The sequence below is a fragment of the Antedon mediterranea genome, chromosome 8, assembly GCF_964355755.1.
Source record: "Antedon mediterranea chromosome 8, ecAntMedi1.1, whole genome shotgun sequence".
Lineage (NCBI taxonomy): Eukaryota > Metazoa > Echinodermata > Crinoidea > Comatulida > Antedonidae > Antedon > Antedon mediterranea.
In genome coordinates, this window is record NC_092677.1 from 1,403,127 (window position 1) to 1,425,179 (window position 22,053).

At 31.7% G+C, this 22,053-nt stretch overlaps 2 protein-coding genes across 2 annotated transcripts; both read left to right on the forward strand.

Moving 5' to 3' along the window:
- Positions 1 to 14,471: 14,471 nt before the first annotated feature.
- LOC140057374 (neural cell adhesion molecule 1-like) lies at positions 14,472 to 17,585 on the forward strand. Its single transcript, XM_072103002.1, has 5 exons — positions 14,472 to 14,542; positions 15,193 to 15,249; positions 15,586 to 15,930; positions 16,588 to 16,875; positions 17,109 to 17,585. The coding sequence occupies exons 2-5, from the start codon at positions 15,198 to 15,200 to the stop codon at positions 17,183 to 17,185; spliced, it is 762 nt and encodes a 253-aa protein (XP_071959103.1). The 5' UTR covers positions 14,472 to 14,542; positions 15,193 to 15,197; the 3' UTR covers positions 17,186 to 17,585.
- LOC140057088 (protein sax-3-like) lies at positions 17,500 to 21,398 on the forward strand. The gene is made up of 4 exons (XM_072102625.1): positions 17,500 to 17,623; positions 19,570 to 19,896; positions 20,422 to 20,712; positions 21,199 to 21,398. The coding sequence occupies exons 1-4, from the start codon at positions 17,500 to 17,502 to the stop codon at positions 21,396 to 21,398; spliced, it is 942 nt and encodes a 313-aa protein (XP_071958726.1).
- Positions 21,399 to 22,053: the final 655 nt, after the last annotated feature.

Consider the following 22,053-nt stretch of genomic DNA (forward strand, 5'->3'; position numbering starts at 1 on the left):
AAATGCAATTTTCTTGTTCAAAGAATCTTACTTACTTTTGATGCAGGACACATCAAGTTTGTGCCGATTTCACAATAGCAATTGTTTGAGAAATTAAAGTTTAGACCAAAGATGCTTTAGCATCATGAAGTGGCGCCACTCTACGTGGCGCGTTATACAATCTTTGGTTTTAGACTGGGTGTGGCCAGGGATCGGGGGGCGGGGGGGGGGCTGACAGAGCGAGATAGCTTAGTGAACGATGAGGGCGTGTGTAATTAATTCAATCCAGAGCCATCAGATTCAATAAACTCGTATTAGGTCTACTTTCAAAATCTCACAAAACAAGGAAGGACAATTCGATTTATATTCCGTATTCACTATACTAATAATTCTGTCTTTGTGATGATGACTACTTGTTGTTTGCTACTACTTGTTCTTGTATTTGGTAAGTACCAAGCTTTAATGTTTTGTTGTCAAACTAAGAAAACATTTAATTTTGTTTGTATTTAAATTACACATTTCCGTCATTTTTTGAAATAAAAATAGTTATACAGTTATGTTATTTCCGGATTATAGATGGTGGTTCAAATTTTCAACAATCATAAAAATAAACTATCAAGTGAAAGTTATTCCGGTTGTCTGTGTTTCTATGAAAAAATGCATTTACTAGAATTTATTATTTTGTTATTATCATAATTCTGATTTAAACACTTTTCAGTATAGGCCAAATATGTCATATTTCACAGAAAATCTTAGTTTCAGATGCAAGTGCCCAAACACTAGTGACAGTGAATGCTGGTACAGCAAAAGTTGATGAAGCTGCAACAATGATGTGTACTTATACACTTGTACCAAATGATTCTTTGCTTCAACTGGTTTGGACAAAAGCAGATGACCATGGTCAAGCAGTAGGAATTGCTCTTGTGACTTCTACAGGAGAAACAAGCAATGATCGTTACAGTTTATCCAATAATAATCTTATAATAATTGATGTTGAACGAGAAGATGCAGACAACTATCGTTGTAGCGTTAGCACCAATGGTGGAAATACTGCTGACAACTTTGCTAATCTCACGGTCTATTGTGAGTATGTAGCTAATTATGAATGAGTGTTCAAAGTTTTTGAAATGAAAAATATTAAAACGTCAACCCACCAATAAAATAAGACGTTAATACACTTGCATTTAACTTACATTTTACAATTGTTGTGGAAATGTTGCAATGCATACGCAAAATAGGCCTCCTGATTTGTTCGTTAATGAGTATTACTATTATTACTGTAGTCATGAATGAACATGTTTGCATTACAGATCTTGAAGAACCAGTTCTGAATCCAACAAAGTTGTCTGTCCACGCAACTGAAACTGTGACATTTACATGTTCTAACCTTATTGGTGTACCAACACAAATTACCGTCACGTGGATCAAAGATGACGTCACACTTGATGTGTCTGATACAATAAAGTATCCGTATTCTGATACAACATTGACGATTAATGACGTTGATGAATCAGACGAGGGCGTTTATCAGTGTAGAACAGAGAATGCTGCTTATAGTGGAACAGATGGAAAACTTAGTAATACTGCCACAATGTCAATAGGTTGGTGGAATAAACATTTTGATAAATAATATATTTTATTAGCATCATTGTATACGTATTTTCTGCATGTCCTAATTATAAATGGAATATTCATATTACAGTATATTATGTCATGCGGTAATAAAAAATAAAGCACAGATACACAGTGAAATCTGAACGTTTCAGATTTATTTAGTTATAAATTGCCTTTTGTAATATGAACGCATGGCGTGTTTTAGGCTACTAAATATTGCTTGTTTTTTATTTCTTTAGCATTGACAACAACATCTTTTATATCCAGTAAGTCAACTACACGTAGGTTCTGTTTGTTTGCATTGTATTGTAAATTCCCGGGTTTTTGCATTAGCGAAAAGAAAATAAGGATAGAAATGGAAAGGGATATCCCCGCTTCATTCCATGATCTGTATGAGTGCTTAAAAAGGAAAATAAGTATGACCTTTACATATTTGTCAACACTACATTATTGTAAACATGTTTAAAACACATGGTAACACTAATCCTTCTGTATTATTTGTTCAGTTTTAAGTACAGAAGTTTCAAACAGAGAGAATGATTGTAATTCAACAGGTCTTGTTGTAGGAATGATGTTTGTTGGTGTGCTCATTGGATTCATTATATGTTTGCTTGTGGGTTTTATCATCAGCAAAATAAGGAAGTCACATGCACAGGTAAAGTATAATTCAGAAAGTAGAACCAAAAGCAAAAGTGTATACTTAAAATGACCAAAGGTTTAATGAAATACCGCACACTTCAGTAATGGAAACTATTTTAACATTAAATATTATGTTTTATTTTGAAGGTACCGACATCGAAAAACACCAACCAATCAGGGGTAAAGATGCCATACTTCAACTTTAAGTATTCACTTTACTCATTATTATCATCATCATCATCATCATCATCATTATTATTATTACTATTTCACCAATATATCAATACAGGTTTACACGATTTTCATTCTTCTTTTTCCATGCACTAAACTTCTTAATTTTTTGTAGCAGCAGGCGTATATGACTTATACTGGAGAGACAGATAAAGAAACAAACCACACATACCAAGATTTACAGAAGAAAGACGATAATCAAGCTGTATATGTAAATGTTAAAGCAAAAAAGGACAAAAAATAATATACATGTTTAGAATATAAAAATAAAAGAAATACATTATTATTATTCCTATTATTAATGGAATATCATTGGTTTGAAACTACAATCACATACATCTTGTTGATTTTGTTATAGAATATATCCTAAATATTTATAATCTAAATAAACTTGTAACTAACACTTTTATGTTTCGTCTTACTAATAAAACATTACAACCTTATAGTTTGTTCTTTATTTACTAACGCATCCGAGATCCACTCATATAATACACGATTCTCCCAGACAAATTTATTAAGCGATCTATCAAATTCTAAATTCAGACGCTCTTCAATTCTGTACAATGGCCCAAAATTATGGAAAAATATCCCCCCTTCTTTAAAAAATAAACATTCTCTTTCATCATTTAAATATCATTATAAAAACCTCTTGGTCTCAGTGTATGGTGAGTAGTCTCCTCTTTCCTTCTTTTTATATTTTTTTGTATTGGATTTAAAGAGTTTTAAATGAATTGTAAATTATTTATATTTGGATTTACATAATATATTCTAAAATTTTTTACTATATTTCTTAATTTTATTTATTTATTTGGTTAACTTGGTGGTCGGTCTGTAATCTGATCGACTCCTGTTACAATTAATGGTTTCTAACTTGAACGCTTCATTTGTTTTATCATTTTCGTATATTTATCTGTAATTATTGTTTAAAATAATATACATGTTTAAAATATAAAAATAAAATAAATACATTATTATTATTATTCTTATTATTAATGGAATATCATTGGTTTGAAACTACAATCACATACATCTTGTTGATTTTATTATAGAAATAAAGAGAAATCATAACCTGTAGAAAGTGTTTTCTTTCTCTTGATTTAACTCTTTAACGCGTACAAATTTAACAACAAGGAAATGTGAATGCTGCAATTTGTAACATCATTAACAAAAAAAACCTCTATGTACCTATAGTGACATAATCTACCAGTGGTATATAGAAACATTTGATGTAAAGATGAAAACCATAGACATACTTGAAAAATGTAAAAAAAGATAATTATGTAACTAACAACGATACATTTATTAAAAAACTGTATTTCTTGTTTTGATTTGTTTTAATTAAACCTTGCTTGTACAAGACCAACTTTGATTTGTTACTGAATTTAAAGTTTGAATGCATTAGTACATTGACATATAATGACTATTCCAGCATAAGAAGGAAAATAAACTAGACAATCAATTCTTTTAACACGCGTGTAGTGTATTATTGTTATATAGCGTTCTTTAGTTTAGTTCGCCTCGAGATGTACGTTGTTTGCTTGCTGCCATATTTTATACAAAGAATTGAGTAAGTTCAAATTAATTTTTAAACTGAATTTTTAGATTCCTGGGAATTGGAACGGGGCTTTAAAGTATATGGGTGCGATTTTTATTTTGTTAATGATTTTTAAACAAATTTAAGAAATACCACAGTTTGAGTTTGCACTGTTTTGAACTACAAAACAATTTAATAATAATCACGTGTTTTATGATTTTATTTTAAATAATTGATACTATTAAAAAAGATTAATTGTATCATCTTGATTTGGACGCAAGTACAGTGCACTATAATTGTGAAGGAAATAAAACTAATATATCACAAGTATGAATAGCAATCCAGAATCACAACAACGACAGGAACAATCAATACTTCAGTATACAATACCGTAGGGTGTGGTAGAGTGCAAGACAATAAAAGTGAAATAGTCACCACCTAATAAAGCGGAAAAGATTTCCATATTCTATAGAACTGCGATGGAGGCGAAATGTACAAGTGCGATGATTTTCCTGATTATTCAACTTTGTGTTTGTATGTACAAATATCAAAAAATATCTTTTTTTTCACAAAATGACGCAATCATAAATCGTTATTTTTTTATTTTTTTTTTTAATTTAGTTTCAGATACAAGTGCACAAACACCAGTGACAGTGGATGCTGGTACAGTCAATGAGTTTGACAATGTAACAATGATGTGTACTCCGAACGTTTTTATAGGAGATTCGTTGAATCAACTGGTTTGGACAAAAGTTGATGACAATGGTGAACAACAAGGACCTGCTCTTGTGATTTCTACAGGACAAGCAACAAATGATCAATACAGTTTGTCCAATAATAATCTTATAATAACTGAGGTTGTAAGAGGTGATACAGGCAACTATAAATGTACTGTTAGCACCAATCTTGGAAATCCTGGTGAAGACTCTGCTGCACTTACAGTCAATTGTAAGTATTAGAATTTTATGAATATACATTTCAGAGTGGGAGAAAGCTGCTTAGAAATTTACTCTATGTTAGACTATTGACTATCCCAAATGTTTATTTACATGTTTATAACATTGTAAAAACACACACAAGGTACAATATTTAACAAGTAGAGTATTCTATTGTTCTTTATATTTAATTAAAATGTTTTTCTTGAATGTTTACACACATGCCTTGTTGATAAATAGTATTTGTAGCACAAACAAATTATTATAAAAATGTATCATGAAAATAAGCTGTGTTTATGGTAATACATTTAATAGACAAAGACAAAGAGTATTTTAAAAATTGTTATGTAAATTTTTCATGAACAGATCTTGACAACCCAGGTTTGAAGCTAATGTCTAACGATCATGAAACAGCAATATTTGAATGTACTGAACCTGATGGATTCCCAACACCAATTACCGTCGCATGGATCAAAGATGGCAATGAGCTTGGTGTTTCTGATACAGACAAGTATCCGTTTTCTGATACAACATTAACGATTAATGACGTCGATGGGGCAGATGAAGGAGTTTATCAGTGTAGATCTGAGAACGATGCTTATAGTGGAAATGAGGGAAAACTTAGCACTACTGCTACACTGTCAATAGGTTGGTTGGAATAAACATTTTGATAAATAATATATTTATTGGCATCATAGTATAGTATAAGTATTTTATGCATGTCATAATTATAACCGAAAATAAAGCACAGCTTTAGCGAAATCTAAAAGTTTCAGTTTATTTTAGTTATTAAGGGTTATTTTTATAATATGAACGCATGGCGTGTTTTACTAAATATTGCTTGTTTGTTTTATATTTCTTTAGCATTGACAACAAATTCTTATATACCCGGTAAGTCAACTACACGTAGGTTTTGTTTGCTTGCATTTTTATTTATTGTAAATTTCCGGGTTTTGTTTTGCATTGCCACAAGCAAATAAAAAAAGGATAGACATTGGAGGGGATATGCCACGCCTCATCCCTAGGATCTGCATGAATGCTTAAAGGGAAAATAATGATAACCTTTTTATAATATATTCGTCAACACTACATTATTGTAAACATGTCTAAAATGACATGGTAACACTGTACTAATTGTTTAGTTTTAAGTACAGAGTTTCCAAAGAGTGAGGGCGTTTGTAATTCAACAGGTCTTGTTGTTGGAATGACGTTTGTTGGTGTGCTCATTGGATTCATTCTCTGTTTGCTTGTGGGTTTTATTATCAGCAAAATAAAGAGATCAAATCCAAAGGTAAAGTATAATTTTGAAAGTAGCCCCAGCAAAAGAGATAGGCATAGAATGACCAAGGGTTTAAAATACCGCACACTTGAGTAATGATTTTAACATTAAATATGTTTTATTTTAAAGGTACCTACATCAAAAAACACCAACCAATCAGGGGTAAGGATGCTATACTGTACTTCAACTTTAAGTATTCACTTTCTCTTGTCATCATCATCATCATCATTTATTATTACCATTGTCACCATCATATCAAAAGGTTTACACGATTTTCATTCTTCTTTTTCCATGCACTAAACTGTTGTATTATGTTTAGCAGCAGGCGTATATGACTTATACTGAAGAGACAGATAAAGAAACAAACCACACATACCAAGATTTACAGAAGAAAGACGATAATCAAGCTGTATATGTAAATGTTAAAGCCAAGAAGGACAACAGATAATACATTATTCAAGATAAATTAATACAATATTAATTATTGTTATTGGAATATCATACTTACAAGTTTTTACTTATAAGTGTTACCTATAGTGAAACTGACAGAACCACGGTATATCGCAACATGTGATATAACGAAGAAAACCATCACACATTGTTTTAAAAATGTAACAGTTTATTCAAATGAATAAGTTGTTCGTTATTTTGTAATTTTGTAATTATATAATTAATTTGCTTTAGTATACCAACTTTGATTTGTTACTTTGAATGTAATGTTATAATGCATAAGTACAACACCAATACGCTTGTTCTTTTGTATTATTATTATTATTATTAATTTTATTTCGCTTATGAGATGTGCATTGGTTGCTTGCAGGCGTATATGACTTATACTGAAGAGACAGATAAAGAAACAAACCACACATACCAAGATTTACAGAAGAAAGACGATAATCAAGCTGTATATGTAAATGTTAAAGCCAAGAAGGACAACAGATAATACATTATTCAAGATAAATTAATACAATATTAATTATTGTTATTGGAATATCATACTTACAAGTTTTTACTTATAAGTGTTACCTATAGTGAAACTGACAGAACCACGGTATATCGCAACATGTGATATAACGAAGAAAACCATCACACATTGTTTTAAAAATGTAACAGTTTATTCAAATGAATAAGTTGTTCGTTATTTTGTAATTTTGTAATTATATAATTAATTTGCTTTAGTATACCAACTTTGATTTGTTACTTTGAATGTAATGTTATAATGCATAAGTACAACACCAATACGCTTGTTCTTTTGTATTATTATTATTATTATTAATTTTATTTCGCTTATGAGATGTGCATTGGTTGCTTGCTGCCATTTTCCATCTGCGTAAGCAGTGGTGGCGCCAGCGGGGGAGGGGGGGGGACTACGGGGGCTGTATCTCCCTCGCCGGGGAGCCTATCCCCCACGTCGGGGAACGTGAGTACTTTTCGTCGGGGAATATAATATACAGTAAAAATCATTCGCGTTCACTTCGTAGCTTCAGCGACTAGAAAACCGCGAAGTTCCATTTTTTTTAAGTACGTCGGAGATGGCTATTACACTTTATTATGCATGCATTATTGCCAGCGATCTAATAAACAATAGGTATGCACTTGTCTGGCGGTGTCCCTTTGTACGAATCGTTTAACATTGGGCCCGGCCGCGAATTTTTTTTTCGTACATAAAACGTCACAAAATAAACATGAATAATTCATCAGTTAAATTTGTTGTTCCGTGTGAACCCAAGCGTATAGCAACAAGAAATGATTTAATACACAACTGCGATACGATTCTTTCTACAATAGGCCTAGGATTCTAGGTCAATTCACGTGATTGCCTTCGCGCACTCTTCTTCACACACACGTGTGAGGGTGCTATGCGGCGTGGGTAGACGTGTTTTTTTAGCGGCTCCGTGATTAACACGCGCTAGGCCCAAACAATCATGGTAACGAAGAAAGAACTAGAAGAGATCATTGAAACTATTACACAAGTACCAAATATGTTAACCAAGAAAGAACTGGAAGAGAGCAAGCAGTCACTGGACCTCAGTTCTCAGTTGGAAGAACTCAAGGAAGATCAAAAGAAACAGAAGGAGATTAGTGAATCTTCTTTAATCATATTGCAATTAAGACAACCAATATAAACCTTACTTATGGAAGAATCTTTAATTGACCTTAATTTAGGCTCCCTTTCATCATCTGTGTTTAATCCTAGCAATCTTGACGGAGATAGAGATCCTGATAATAACATTCTAAATAATATGAATTGGGAGTGCAATTACTACACAGATGAACAATTTAGTAGAGAATGTAATATTAAAAATAAGTTTACTATTATTCATTTTAATAGTCGTAGTATGGGTGCAAATTTTGACAAAATAAAAAATTATTTATCAGAGTTGGGAGCATCACCTGACGTAATTGCAATTACAGAAACGTGGATACGACCTGATAATCCGATTACTTTTCACATTAATGGCTATGTATTTTATAGTATTTCAAGACAAGAAAAGTATGGAGGGGGTGTTGCTCTTTTTATAAGAGAAAGTCTTAAACATAATGTTGTTGATAATATGTCATCCGTGATACCCGACTGCTGTGAATATATTTCTGCTATTGTCTATATTAATAATTCTAATCCAATTTACATATCATGTATATATCGTGCACCTGGTACAGATATAAAAATATTTACCGACACATTTTCAGATTTGGTCAAGTCCATGAATGATAAGCGGTTATTTATATGTGGTGACTGGAATATAGATCTACTTAAACATGAGAGTAATTGGGACACTAAATGTTTTATTGATAATAGTTTTAGTTTAGGACTTTTTCCTCTAATTACCAAACCAACAAGAATAACAGAAACAACAGCAACCTTAATAGATAATTGTTTCACTTCTGATGTTCATTCTGTTATAAAAAGTGGTATCTTGATTAACGATATCACAGATCATTTACCAATTTTTACAACAATTAATTATAATGTTACGCCAAGTATTGCACATGAATATATTACTAAAAGATATTTTACTGAGGTTAAAATGAATGCTTTAAAAAATGATTTGCGTTGCACTGATTGGAACAGTGTATTTAATGAAGAAGATCCAAATAATGCTTACGATGTTTTTAATGGTAATTTTATATACCTATTCAATAAATATTTCCCTCCCCAAAAGATTAAATTGACACAAAAAAGTAATTCAAAACCCTGGCTCACACCTGGCCTAATTAATGCATGTAAAAAGAAGAATAATCTATATAAACATTTTTTAAAAGATCGAACACAACTGTCTTCAAAAAAGTATAAGCAATACAAAAATAAGCTAACAAATATTCTAAGAAATGCTGAGAAACAATATTATAATAACTTATTATTATTAAAACAAAATGATATTAGGGGTACTTGGAGTATCATAAATGGTCTGATTAAAACAAGAAATTATGGAAATCTGCCAAAAGATTTTATCGATAATCCTGTTGATACTATAAATGGTTTCAATACTTTTTTTGCTACCGTAGGACCTAACCTAGCCAAAAAAATAACAAGTCAATTTCCAAGTCGTGATAGTCCCAATGATTATATTAAAAAACGTATTCCAAATTCTATTTTTTTAGAGGCCACTTCCAAAGTAGAATTAATTACAGAAGTGAACTTATTTAAGTCTAAAAATTCCAGCGGACATGATGACGTACCTATGTCAATAGTTAAACACATTATATACGAAATCAGTGAGCCATTGACACATATTTTTAATCGTTCGCTTGAGACTGGTATTTTCCCAGATACCCTTAAGATTGCAAAAATTGTTCCCATCTTCAAAGCTGGGGATAAAAGTAGTTTTTCAAATTATCGACCGATCTCCTTGCTGCCCCAATTTTCTAAAATTTTTGAAAAATTATTTAACAACCGTCTGTTGAAATTTATTGACAAATTTAACATTCTATACTCAGGACAATTTGGTTTTAGGAAAAATATGTCCACTAGCCATGCATTGCTTCACTTTTCCGAGTATATACTTAAAGAGATGGACAGGTCTAACTATACAATCGGAATTTTTATTGACTTAAAAAAGGCGTTTGATACCATCGACCACAATATCCTTATAAAAAAACTTGAAGCTTATGGTATTCGTGGAATTGCCAATAAATGGATCCAAAATTATCTTTCTAACAGAAAACAATTTGTGACAATACGTGGTGATACCACCTCAGAATTATCAGACATTTTATGTGGCATCCCACAGGGATCTATTTTGGGGCCCACTTTATTCCTTTTATATATTAATGACATTTGTAATGCTTCTTCCCTATTGAAATACACGCTTTATGCTGATGATACGAACATACTTTTTTCTGGTAAGAACCTGCAATGTATCTGTAATATTATTAATGATGAGCTAAAAAAAATTGATACTTGGTTTAAGGTAAATAAATTGACGTTGAATCATAGTAAGACAAAGTATATTGTTTTTAGTCGCAAAAACAATTATGAACCAACCAATTTAGTTATTAGTGGTGTTGCAATTGAACGGGTAAATAAAATAAAGTTTTTAGGAGTTATTATTGATGGAAAACTAAATTGGAAGTATCATATTGAATATATTCATTCCAAAATTTCTAAAAGTATTGGAATTATTTATAAAGTAAAACATTTACTAAATACATCAGCTTTATTTAAATTATATAATTCATTAGTTTTGCCATATTTTACATATTGTTGTGAAGTCTGGGGTAATACCTTTAAAACTAATTTAAATTGTTTATACATATTACAAAAAAAGGCACTCAGACTTGTTATGAAAGTCCCATACACCAGTCCAAGTAAACCAATTTTTAATTTTTTTAAAACTCTTGATCTTTATAATTTAATAAAACTATATACCGTTTCTCTAATGCATAAAGCTTTTCATAACTTACTCCCAGTGATTGTTCAAAATAATTTCATTTTATGCTCAGCTGTCCACGATAAATACACGCGACAAAAACACCATTTCTACCCACAATTTAAAAGAACCACTCAAAAATCATTAAGTTTAGTTAGTAAAGGGGTTGAACTTTGGCGTGATATACCTGAGACTCTTAAGTTACTTAAGAATCCTATAACTTTTAAAATAAAATACAAAAATAAATTACTTTTGCAATACTCTGATTAGAACAGGTTTTTTTTTTTTATCTTTTTTCTTTTTACAATTACATCTTACTCTCTGAGAAATCTTTTTTGTTTTTTTAAGATAAAGAAAAAAAAAGAAACTTTCTTAAAAGTTACATTTTGTTTGCCTATGCCGTTGTGCCTTTGTTTCATATTACTATTTATAAACTGTTTTGTAACAGGGGGTTTCTACTTATAAGCTGTGCTTCAGAGATTCCCCCTTTCCATTCTTTCATTTTTGTAATGAATATTTATGTATTGTTTTATTTTGTTGTGAATGGAAATAAAGAAACAAACAAACAAACGTTCACTATGCAAAATGTGTCGAGGCTAATCGACAGCTAGGCAAGACATTAAACTAAGTAGTAATTGGAAATAGCCCAAAGAAAGCTTAGACCCACAAGAATAAAGAATGTGTATAATTTGTGTACTGTATTTTTTTAATTCTGCTATTTTATTATCAAACAATATGCATGTACTCAAAGGAACTTTAAAAATGCGCGTATATGAACACATGAGATGGGAAGATTAGACCCACGAGAATAAAAAATGTATTTTTGTGTAATGTTTTATTGTTTAATTTTGCTGATTTATTACTCGGACTGTGTCATACCATGGAGTAAAGATTTTACTCCATGGTCATACCTAACTAACACACACGTCACACACACCAACACAGTACTACTAGAATATACATGGGTTTAGAGACTAGTAATTAGGCCTAATAGTATCAATAGAAACTATAATTTTAACACGTAATTCTTTAGTAATAAATTATATTAAAAACACCATAAACTAAAGGCTGATTATTTCGACAATCCACACAAAACGCCGCTATTCTATTATGAAATCGCACGCGGCAACAACAGCGGAGATAGGCCTAGAATCGTACCGCACTTGTGTAAACTGTAATCACTTCTTGTTGCTATACGCTTGGGTGCACACGGAACAAGAAAATTTAACTGATGAATTATTCATGTTTATTTTGTGACGTTTCATGAGGGGGTCCCCAACTTATGTACGAAAAAAAAAATCGCGGCCCGGCCCATCGCGGTTTACGCGTGATATCATGTTCCACCCAGGGACCAGAATGTGTACTGTGTAGTTAATTTCCAGGCGAAGTTTACTGACGCGTTACGTCGTGTACTGTGTATCGACAGCAAAAGGGTACGAATTATCTTCGCGATCTATTTATTGTTCATATGTTCAATTTTTTAATTTACGATTACCGTGGGGTACCTGAACCTGAAATAGACGTTTTTCACTGTAGGCTCGGCCTACATCACTAAACAAAAAACCATGCCATTTTCGTTTAGCCAACATCTTATTATAGTTAAGTTATTACATTTCCAATGTCCTGTATGTCATGAACTGCCTGTACATCGAAATTCCAGATTCACATCTGGGAAATAAACTGATTTCCCCGATGGAAAATGGTCTACGCTTGTAGACGCATTCCCCTCCAAATAAAATTTAAAAGGGTAACTTGTTTAGGCCTCTATGTCTGAAATTTTTTTAAGTATAGGTGTAATTTTTGAAGACCTGCATCTCTAGTTTTCAAAATTGTCTTAGCTCAACCGTCCTAAATTATAGAGCTGGTCATGTATACTCACCGTACATTTTGTTTCATATTTCGATGTACAATATACAGTCAGTGCATTGAACCTTGAGCTCTATTTTTTCATTTTTTTTTTATATCCATGGTAGGGCTGGAGACGTACCGGTATATATCTTGTGTTATGCTTCGAAGTATAATAAGTTAAATTTCCAGGACCTAGCAACTCTATTTTTAGAATGTTCTTAGCTCCACCCCAACCATGGTGGGCTGGACCTATAATTTCGTTTCATATTCAATGTTTTGCAGGGACCTAGCAGCTCTATTTTTGACAATTTTCTTAGCTCTGGTTCTGTAGACTTATAATTTCGTTTCATTTATCAATATGGGCCTATATAAGTGCAATTTCCAGGTACCTAGCAGGTCTATTTTTCACAATTTTCTAAGCAGCTCAACCCTAATGTTTGGGCTGGTCCTGGAGCCTTATATATTTTGTTTCTTTTTTTCGAAATACTATAATCCAATATCCGGGGACCTAACAACTCTAGTTGTTTAAATGTCCTTAGCTCCATTTCAACCTCGGTGGGCTTGTTGTCTGATAGACTTGTAATTTTGTTTTATATATCAATGTATAATTGCAATTTCTGGGGACCTAGCAGCTCTATTTTTCAAAATTGGCGGCCCCCTGGCCCCAAGCCAAGTGATGCTCGCTTCACTCGCATAGCCCCCCGACGGGGAATTTAGCCCCGGCGTCGGAAAGATCCTGGCGCCACCCCTGTGCGTAAGTTAAAATTGATTTGACATTCTCGCGCTTTTATATTTCTGAGTTTGATTTGAGTTTCCACTGATTGACTCTTGAATATGTATATTACGATTATTAATTTCACCATCACAGATCTAGTAAACGCAGTTCCAAATCAATTGTCTTGGTTTATTGATATTACATACGGTACTCTCATTACTCTTCACAGTCATTTTAATAAACATAAATCAATATGATATATTATGATTTAGATTTTGAAGGGATTTTGAATGAAATTCAATGTGAACGAATTTAGAATGTGACCGTTTTATAGAGCCTCTGAATTTTTGTATTTTGAATTTGTTTTTAAAACCAAGTACCGTAAGCTAATTTCCTCTTTATAAGAATGTAAACAAAATATGGTTTAGGGGTGTAGTGGTAATACCTTATTTTCCTTGAAGCATAACAATGAGTACGGTAAATCTAATCTGGTGACAGGGATAGCATTCAATTATACCCGTGCGCGAGTTTGGTTGCAATAATATTTCATTTCTGTTTTTAAATGTTAATGTTACGAGTATACTGTAATTTGATCATCTTAATGATTCAATAAATTTGACATGAACTGAAGTACAGTACACTATGAGGAAGTAAAAATAATATATCAAGAAGTAGCAAAATCAGTCCATACTCATATAACAGGAACAATCAATAAGTACGTATACAATACGATAATTAGAGTGTGGTAGAGTGCGAGACAATAATAGCGAAACAGATCTGCACCTTATGCAGCGGAATTTAAACATTTCCTTTTCATACAAATTCGCACCCATACATTTTTTTGCAGTAAAAAACAATCGCAGGTAGTTAATTTCTCTGGACATTCACCGGCAAAAAGTAAGTTGTTGCAAGATGTTTTATCAAATTATTTTCAATTGTTTTACTGAATGTTTGGATAGTTTAGATAATTCGTGATAAACGAACAATAATCCTAGTACGTTATAGCATGATCTAGAGGAAGTAAACATTGTTATATCAAAGTGTACATGGCTTGACAATTCACATTTCTGACACTGTATAGGAAGAATGAATATTTTACGTGAGGTAATTTCCCGACTGTAAAATCAACGATGAGTATGATGATCAACTTTCCTCATTCACATTCTTTTAGAAAGATATAACTGGTAAAGAAAGCCTGTCTAGTGTGGTAATGATAGAGGTCCGAACATGAATAACTTCGGCTTTAGAAGTCACGATGCTTAATTGTTATGACCCTGTATAACCAAATTATGATGGGTTGAACAATTGTATTCTTATTGACATAAGAAAAACTATTATCTCTAAACAGCAACATGAATGAATTGCGGAGAGCAGAAACATGAACACTAGTTGATCATACCCAGTATCATGATGTTGCTGTTGTATGATAATGAAAATAGATACATACCGAGAATCGGCTGACTTATCTCAGGAGTCGGAGTAGTCATGGTTTGTAATTTACAAGTCTGTAATCCTGCTGGCTCTGACGCGATTCATTTTCTTTACAGATTTAATGGAGGGGATATATGGTGTAATAATAATTCTAATGTTTCAACTATGTTCTTGTAAGTAAGAAATTAGAAAACAAATAAATAAATAATTAAAAAAAATAATTTAAAAATAATAATAATAAAAATACAAAACTTTCTCGAAACACATAAATAAGTAATTAAAACAAATAATGTTAAAAGTGTGATGTAGAATGTTAATTTTAGTTAAAATGCTCAGCAGATGTGTCTGTGATTGAATAGAAATGTTATACTTGAAATGTGAAAAAGAAGGTAGGTAATCGAATTTCGCTGACGTTTTTAAACAAAAAATGTCAGCGAAATTCGATTACCTACCTATTGATTTTTTTCTATGTCAAAATATATAAATTCATATCATGTATTCTATTTCAGTTTTAAATGGTCAAACTGAACCTATAGTCAATGTACAAAATGCTAACTTTAAAGTAGGTGAAAATGCTGTTATCATCTGTGATTACACACTCGGTGGTGGTACAAAAACACTTCAGGCTGCTCAATGGTACAATAGCACATCAACAGGAGATAGGTTAAACCTTCTTGTTAATAGTGCTCTAACAAAGCCAAATGGTAGATATGCAGTTGATACCACACAAACTGGTGTGGTTACTCTCATTATTGCAAACACAGTATTGTCTGATGATGGATACTATCTATGTAGAATTGTTGATTCACCTGCTGTTGAAACTGGTGAAAATGTTGGAAAGCTTACTGTTCAATGTAAGTATGAATGTTTACATCATTTAACAATGAATAAATATTTTATATTAAAAATAAGTGTGATTGTGAACAGAATGGTGGTCTTTTAATGTTTACCAGTGGCTTACCAATAATCAATTAATATTTTATTTCTCAGAATAAATTGCACATCAAACTAACAACAAATATCTAAATATCTACCAAGAAAAAAATAATAATAGGAAGGGTAAGACTATCAAACAATATCGTTGGTCAAAGAGAGAAGCTATCTCTATTGAGAGTACATTATATTCAATTAATATACTAATTAAACTAGAGTATTGAACAATATACTTTGAGAAAGTATTCATAAAAAAAGATAAATAGGGAACGCCATATAAACAAACATCATGCCGGTACTACACTATCAAACAATATCGTTGGTCAAAGAGAGAAGCTATCGCTATTGAGAGTATATATACTAATTAAACTAGAGTATTGAACAATTTGAGAAAGTATTCATAAAAAAAGATAAATAGGGAACGCCATATAAACAAACATCATGCCGGTACTACACTAATTGAGATACAACAATAGTCTGATGCGTTTTGATAGTTGATTTCTGGAATATACAATGCATCTTTTTAGTTTATACACTTCGACATGGTGAATGTAAGACTGTTTATTTTGCCTTTACAGATCTTGAAGAACCAGTTCTAAATCCAACAAACTTGTCTATCAACGAAATAGAAACTGTGACATTTACATGTTCTAACCTTATTGGTGTACCAACAATTACCGTCACATGGATCAAAGATGGCAATGAACTTGGTGTTTTTGATACAGACAAGTATCCGTCTTCTGATGCAACATTAACGATTAATGACGTTGATGAAGAAGATGAAGGAGATTATCAGTGTAGAGCAGAGAATGCTGCTTATAGTGGAACAGATGGTAAACTTAGTAATACTGCCACACTGTCAATAGGTTGGTGGGAATAAACATTTTGATAAATAATATATTTTATTGGCATTATAGTATAAGTATGTTCTGCATGTCAAAATTATAAATGGAATATTCATATATATTATGTCATGCGGTAACAAAAATAAAGCACAGCTATACAGCGAAATCTGAAAGTTTCAGTTTATTAAAGCCATTTTTATAATATGAACGCATGACGTGTCTTACTATTGCTTGTTTGATTTATATTTCTTTAGCATTAACGACAACTTCTTCTATACCCAGTAAGTCAACTACACGTAGGTTCTGTTTGTTTGCATTGTATTTATTGTAATTTCCGGGTTTTTCCATTTTCGTAAAGCAGGATAGGAATGGGAGGGGATATCCCCCGCCGAATTCCAATGATCTGCATGAGTGCTTAAAAGGGAAAATAGTGATGACTTTTGTATAACATTTGTCAACACTACATTATTGTAAACATGTTTAAAAGACATGGAAACACTGATCCCTTTGTAGGCCTATGTATGGTTTAGTTGCATTGCCTTCCGGAATTTTGCGAAAAGCAAATAAAGGATAAGAAATCTGGGAGAGGGTGCAGACAGGATCTGCATGAGTGCTTAAAAAGTAAAATATGACCTTTGTATAAACATGTTTGAAATAACATGGAAACACTTATCCTTCAGTATTAATTGTTCAGTTTTAAGTACAGAAGCTCCAAAGAGTGAAAATGATTGTAATTCAACTGGTCTTGTTGTTGGAATGACGTTTGTTGGTGTGCTCATTGGATTCATTATCTGTTTGCTTGTGGGTTTTATCATCAGCAAAATAAGGAAGTCACATGCACAAGTAAAGTATAATTCAGAAAGTAGAACCAAAAGCAAAAGTGTAGACTTGAAATGACCAAAGGTTTAATGAAATACCGCATACTTAAGTAATGGAAACTATTTAAACATTAAATTTGATTTTAAAGGTACCTACATCGAAAAATACCAACCAATCAGGGGTAAGGATGTTACTTCAACTCTAATTATTCAATTTCCCTCATCATCATTATTATTATTTCTATTGTCACCAATATATCAATAAAGGTTTACACGATAATTCTTTTTTTGCATGCACTAAACTGTTGTATTATTTTTAGCAGCAGGCGTATATGACTTATACTGGAGAGACAGATAAAGAAACAAACCACACATACCAAGATTTACAGAAGAAAGACGATAATCAAGCTGTATATGTAAATGTTAAAGCAAAAAAAGACAAAAAATAATATACATGTTTAAAATAAAAATAAAATAAATATATTATAATTATTAATGGAATATCATTACTATGGTTTGAAACTACAATCACATACCTCTTGATGGTTATATTATAGAAATAAAGAGAAATCATAACCTTGAGAAAGTGTATTCTTTCTCTTGATTTAACTCTTAACGCGTACAAAAATAAAAAGGAAATGTGATGCTGCAATTTGTTTTGCATTAACTAAACAAAAAGTACCTAGCCCCAGAATTTATTATACGGTAAATAGGAATATTTGATGTAAAGATGAAAACCATACACATATACTTGAAACATGGAAAAAAAAGATAACTAACACGACTTTGTTGAAAATGTTATTTCTTTTATGTTGGCAATAAAACGTGCTTGTATTAGACCAATTTATTCGTTACTTTGAATGTAATGTTTGACTGCATTATTGCATTGATAATGACCATAATACCAGCATAAGAAAGAAAATAAACTAGACAATTATTCTTTATTAAGAATAAGTCTTTTTGAGGAGTAGTGATAACAAAAAAGTTTAGACGGGAGAGCTTAACAACAGTGAACGTTGAGGGTGTATGTAATTGAATCAACTCGTATTAGGCCTACTTTCATATAATGTCACAGAACAAGGAAGGACAATTTCGATTTATATTCGATATTCGCTATACTAGTAATTCTGTCTTTGTGATGATGACTTTTTGTTTGCTGCTATTTGTTCTTGTATTTGGTAAGTACCAGGCTTTAATGTTTTGTGGGTGCTACTATAAGTTAAGTCTTTGTCTATGTAGAGCATCTTGTGTATATGTTTGTATTATGTTCTAGTGCAGTATATGGAGAGCCATCTCGATAGTGCTTTGCACTCATGGCAATCCTCAGGGTGCTGCACCGCTGTGTTGTCATGTATTGTTGTGCCTGAAAATTGAATAAAATAAAAATAAAAAATAAAATTAACATTTGATTTTCAATTTTTTTTATAAAACCATATACATGTAGGCCTATAGTACCTTTCCGTCATTGTTTGAGATACAAATAATCATCATGCATGTTATTTTCGAATTTATAGAGGTCGTTCTAACTTAGGTTAACAATTATAAAAGTAAACTATTAATTACAAAATTTTGAAATTTGCCGGACCACTGGTTTGGTTTGTGCGAGAGCCCAGAACGGAAAACACAATAGAAAGAATGCATTCACTAGAATGTTGATTGTTGTCGTATCTTTCTGATTTTAATACTTTGCAGCATAATGTTATCAATTAATCAAATTTATTCACCTCCCTTAGGAGAAACATATAAAAACTCTACAGCAAAATAAAACACATTAAAATAAAGATTCACATGAATCAATAGATTAAAATGGTTTTAACGAGTTAAATAAAGTGTCAAAACCATTGTGAAATAGGGCAGACTTGTTATATTTCAAAATCAAGTTAAGTAACTTATTTAGTTTCAGATGCAAGTGCACAAACACAAGTGACAGTGAATGCTGGTACAGCAAAAGTTGATGAAGCTGCAACAATGATGTGTACTTATACACTTGTACCAAATGATGCATTACTGCAACTGTCTTGGACAAAAGCTGATGAGAATGGTCAACCAGTAGGGAATGCTCTCGTCACTTCTACAGGTCAACCAAACAATGGTCGATACAGTTTTTCCAACGATAATCTTATAATAACTGATGTTGAAAGAGGTGATGCAGTCAACTATCGTTGTGCTGTTAGCACCGTTAATGGAAATCCTGGTGATGACTTTGCTAATCTCACAGTCTATTGTGAGTATATGTTTTGGAGCAAAACATTTTTTTTTTTTTATTTATTTAAATATGTTTATTTCTGGTACTGTACAGTACATGTCAGTTAGTACAGTAATTTTAATTTCATCTTTGAATCAGAAGTTTCACAATCAGAAAAACAAATGAAACCAATAATTTGGATAAAAAGTAAAAGATATATCATCATCTATTGTGATATTCAATTTATTTCGGTGGTATGATGGTAATTAACTTTCCAATTGATGTGTTTGCCTTTTAGAGTATAATGTAATCATAATGGTATCATTTACAAATTTAATCTAAAAAATGTATATAATAATATGATATTAAAGTGAAAATTATAATGCAGGGATGTTATTTACATCAGAACCAAACGAATATTCAATATCCTATGTATGTATTATATTGTCAAAGAAGAGTACTAAACATTAACAATTACTGTATTACAATTGGTAGGCATGTCAATTGTGTAATTTTAAACAAATGAGTATCTAAGAACTGTACAGTATAATTTTGCCATTTCAGATCTTGAAGTACCAGATTTGAAACCAGTAGAATTGCATGCCACATTAAATGAAACAGCAACATTTATATGTTCTGAACTTGAAGGTTTACCAACACCAATTACCATCACATGGATCAAAGATGACAATCCACTTGGTGTTCCTAATACAGACAAGTATCCAACTTCTGATGCAACATTAACGATTAATGACGTTGATGAGAGAGATGAGGGAGCTTATCAGTGTAGAGCAGAGAATGCTGCTTACATTGGAGAGGAGGGAAAACTTAGTAATACTGCCACACTGTCAATAGGTTGGTGGGAATAAACATTTTAATAAATAATGTATTTTATTAGCATCATTGTATAAGTCATTTCTGCATGTCATAATTATAAATGGAATATTCATATTACAGTATATTATGTCATGTGGTAACAAAAATAAAGCACAGGTAAACAGCGAAAACTGAAAGTTTTAGTTTATTAGTCATTTTTATAAAATGAACGCATGACGTGTCAGAGTATTGCTTGTTTGCTTTCTATTTCTTTAGCATCGACGACAACTTCTTCTATACCCTGTAAGTCAACTACACGTAGGTTTTGTTTGTTTGCATTGCATTGTAAATTTCCGGGATTTTGCATTTGCGAAAAAAAAAGGATAGCAATTGAAAGGAATATCCCTGCCCCATCCCCATGATCTGTATCATGCCTTAAAAGGGAACATAATGTCAACACTACATTATTGTAAACATGTTTAAAACACGGCATGGTAACACGATCCTTCTGTATTATTTGTTCAGTTTTAAGTACAGAAGTTCCAAAGAGAGAGAATGATTGTAATTCAACTGGTCTTGTTGGAATGACGTTTGTTGGTGTGCTCATTGGATTCATTATCTGTTTGCTTGTGGTTGTTATCATCAGCAAAATAAGGAAATCACAGGCACAGGTAAAGTATAATTCAGAACGTAGAACCAAAAGCAAAAGTGTAGACTTAAAATGACGAAAGGTTTAATGAAATACCGCACACTTAAGTAATATAAACTATTTTAACATTAAATATGATGTTTTATTTTGAAGGTACCTACATCGAAAAACGCCAACCAATCAGGGGTAAGGATGTTACTTCAACTTTAAGTATTCAATTTCACTCGTCGTCGTCATCACAATCATTATTATTACTATTGCCACCAATATATCAATAAAGGTTTACACGATTTTCATTCTTTTTTTTGCATGCACTAAACTTTTTTATTTTTTTTTTAGCAGCAGGAGTATATGACTTATACTGGAGAAACAGATAAAGATACAAATCACACATACCAAGATTTACAGAAGAAAGACGATAATCAAGCTGTATATGTAAATGTTAAAGCAAAGAGGGACAACAAATAATATACATGTTTAAATAAAAATAAAATGAATATATTTTTACTATTAATGGAATATCATTACTATGATTTGAAACTACATGAATCACATACCTCTTGATGATTTTATTATAACAAATAAAGAGAAATCATAACCTGTAGAAAGTGTTTTCTTTCTCTTGATTTAACTCTTTAACGCGTACAAATTTAATAACAAGAAATGTGAATGCTGTAATTTGTATTATCATTAACTAAACAAAATATACACAAGTACCTATAGTGACATAA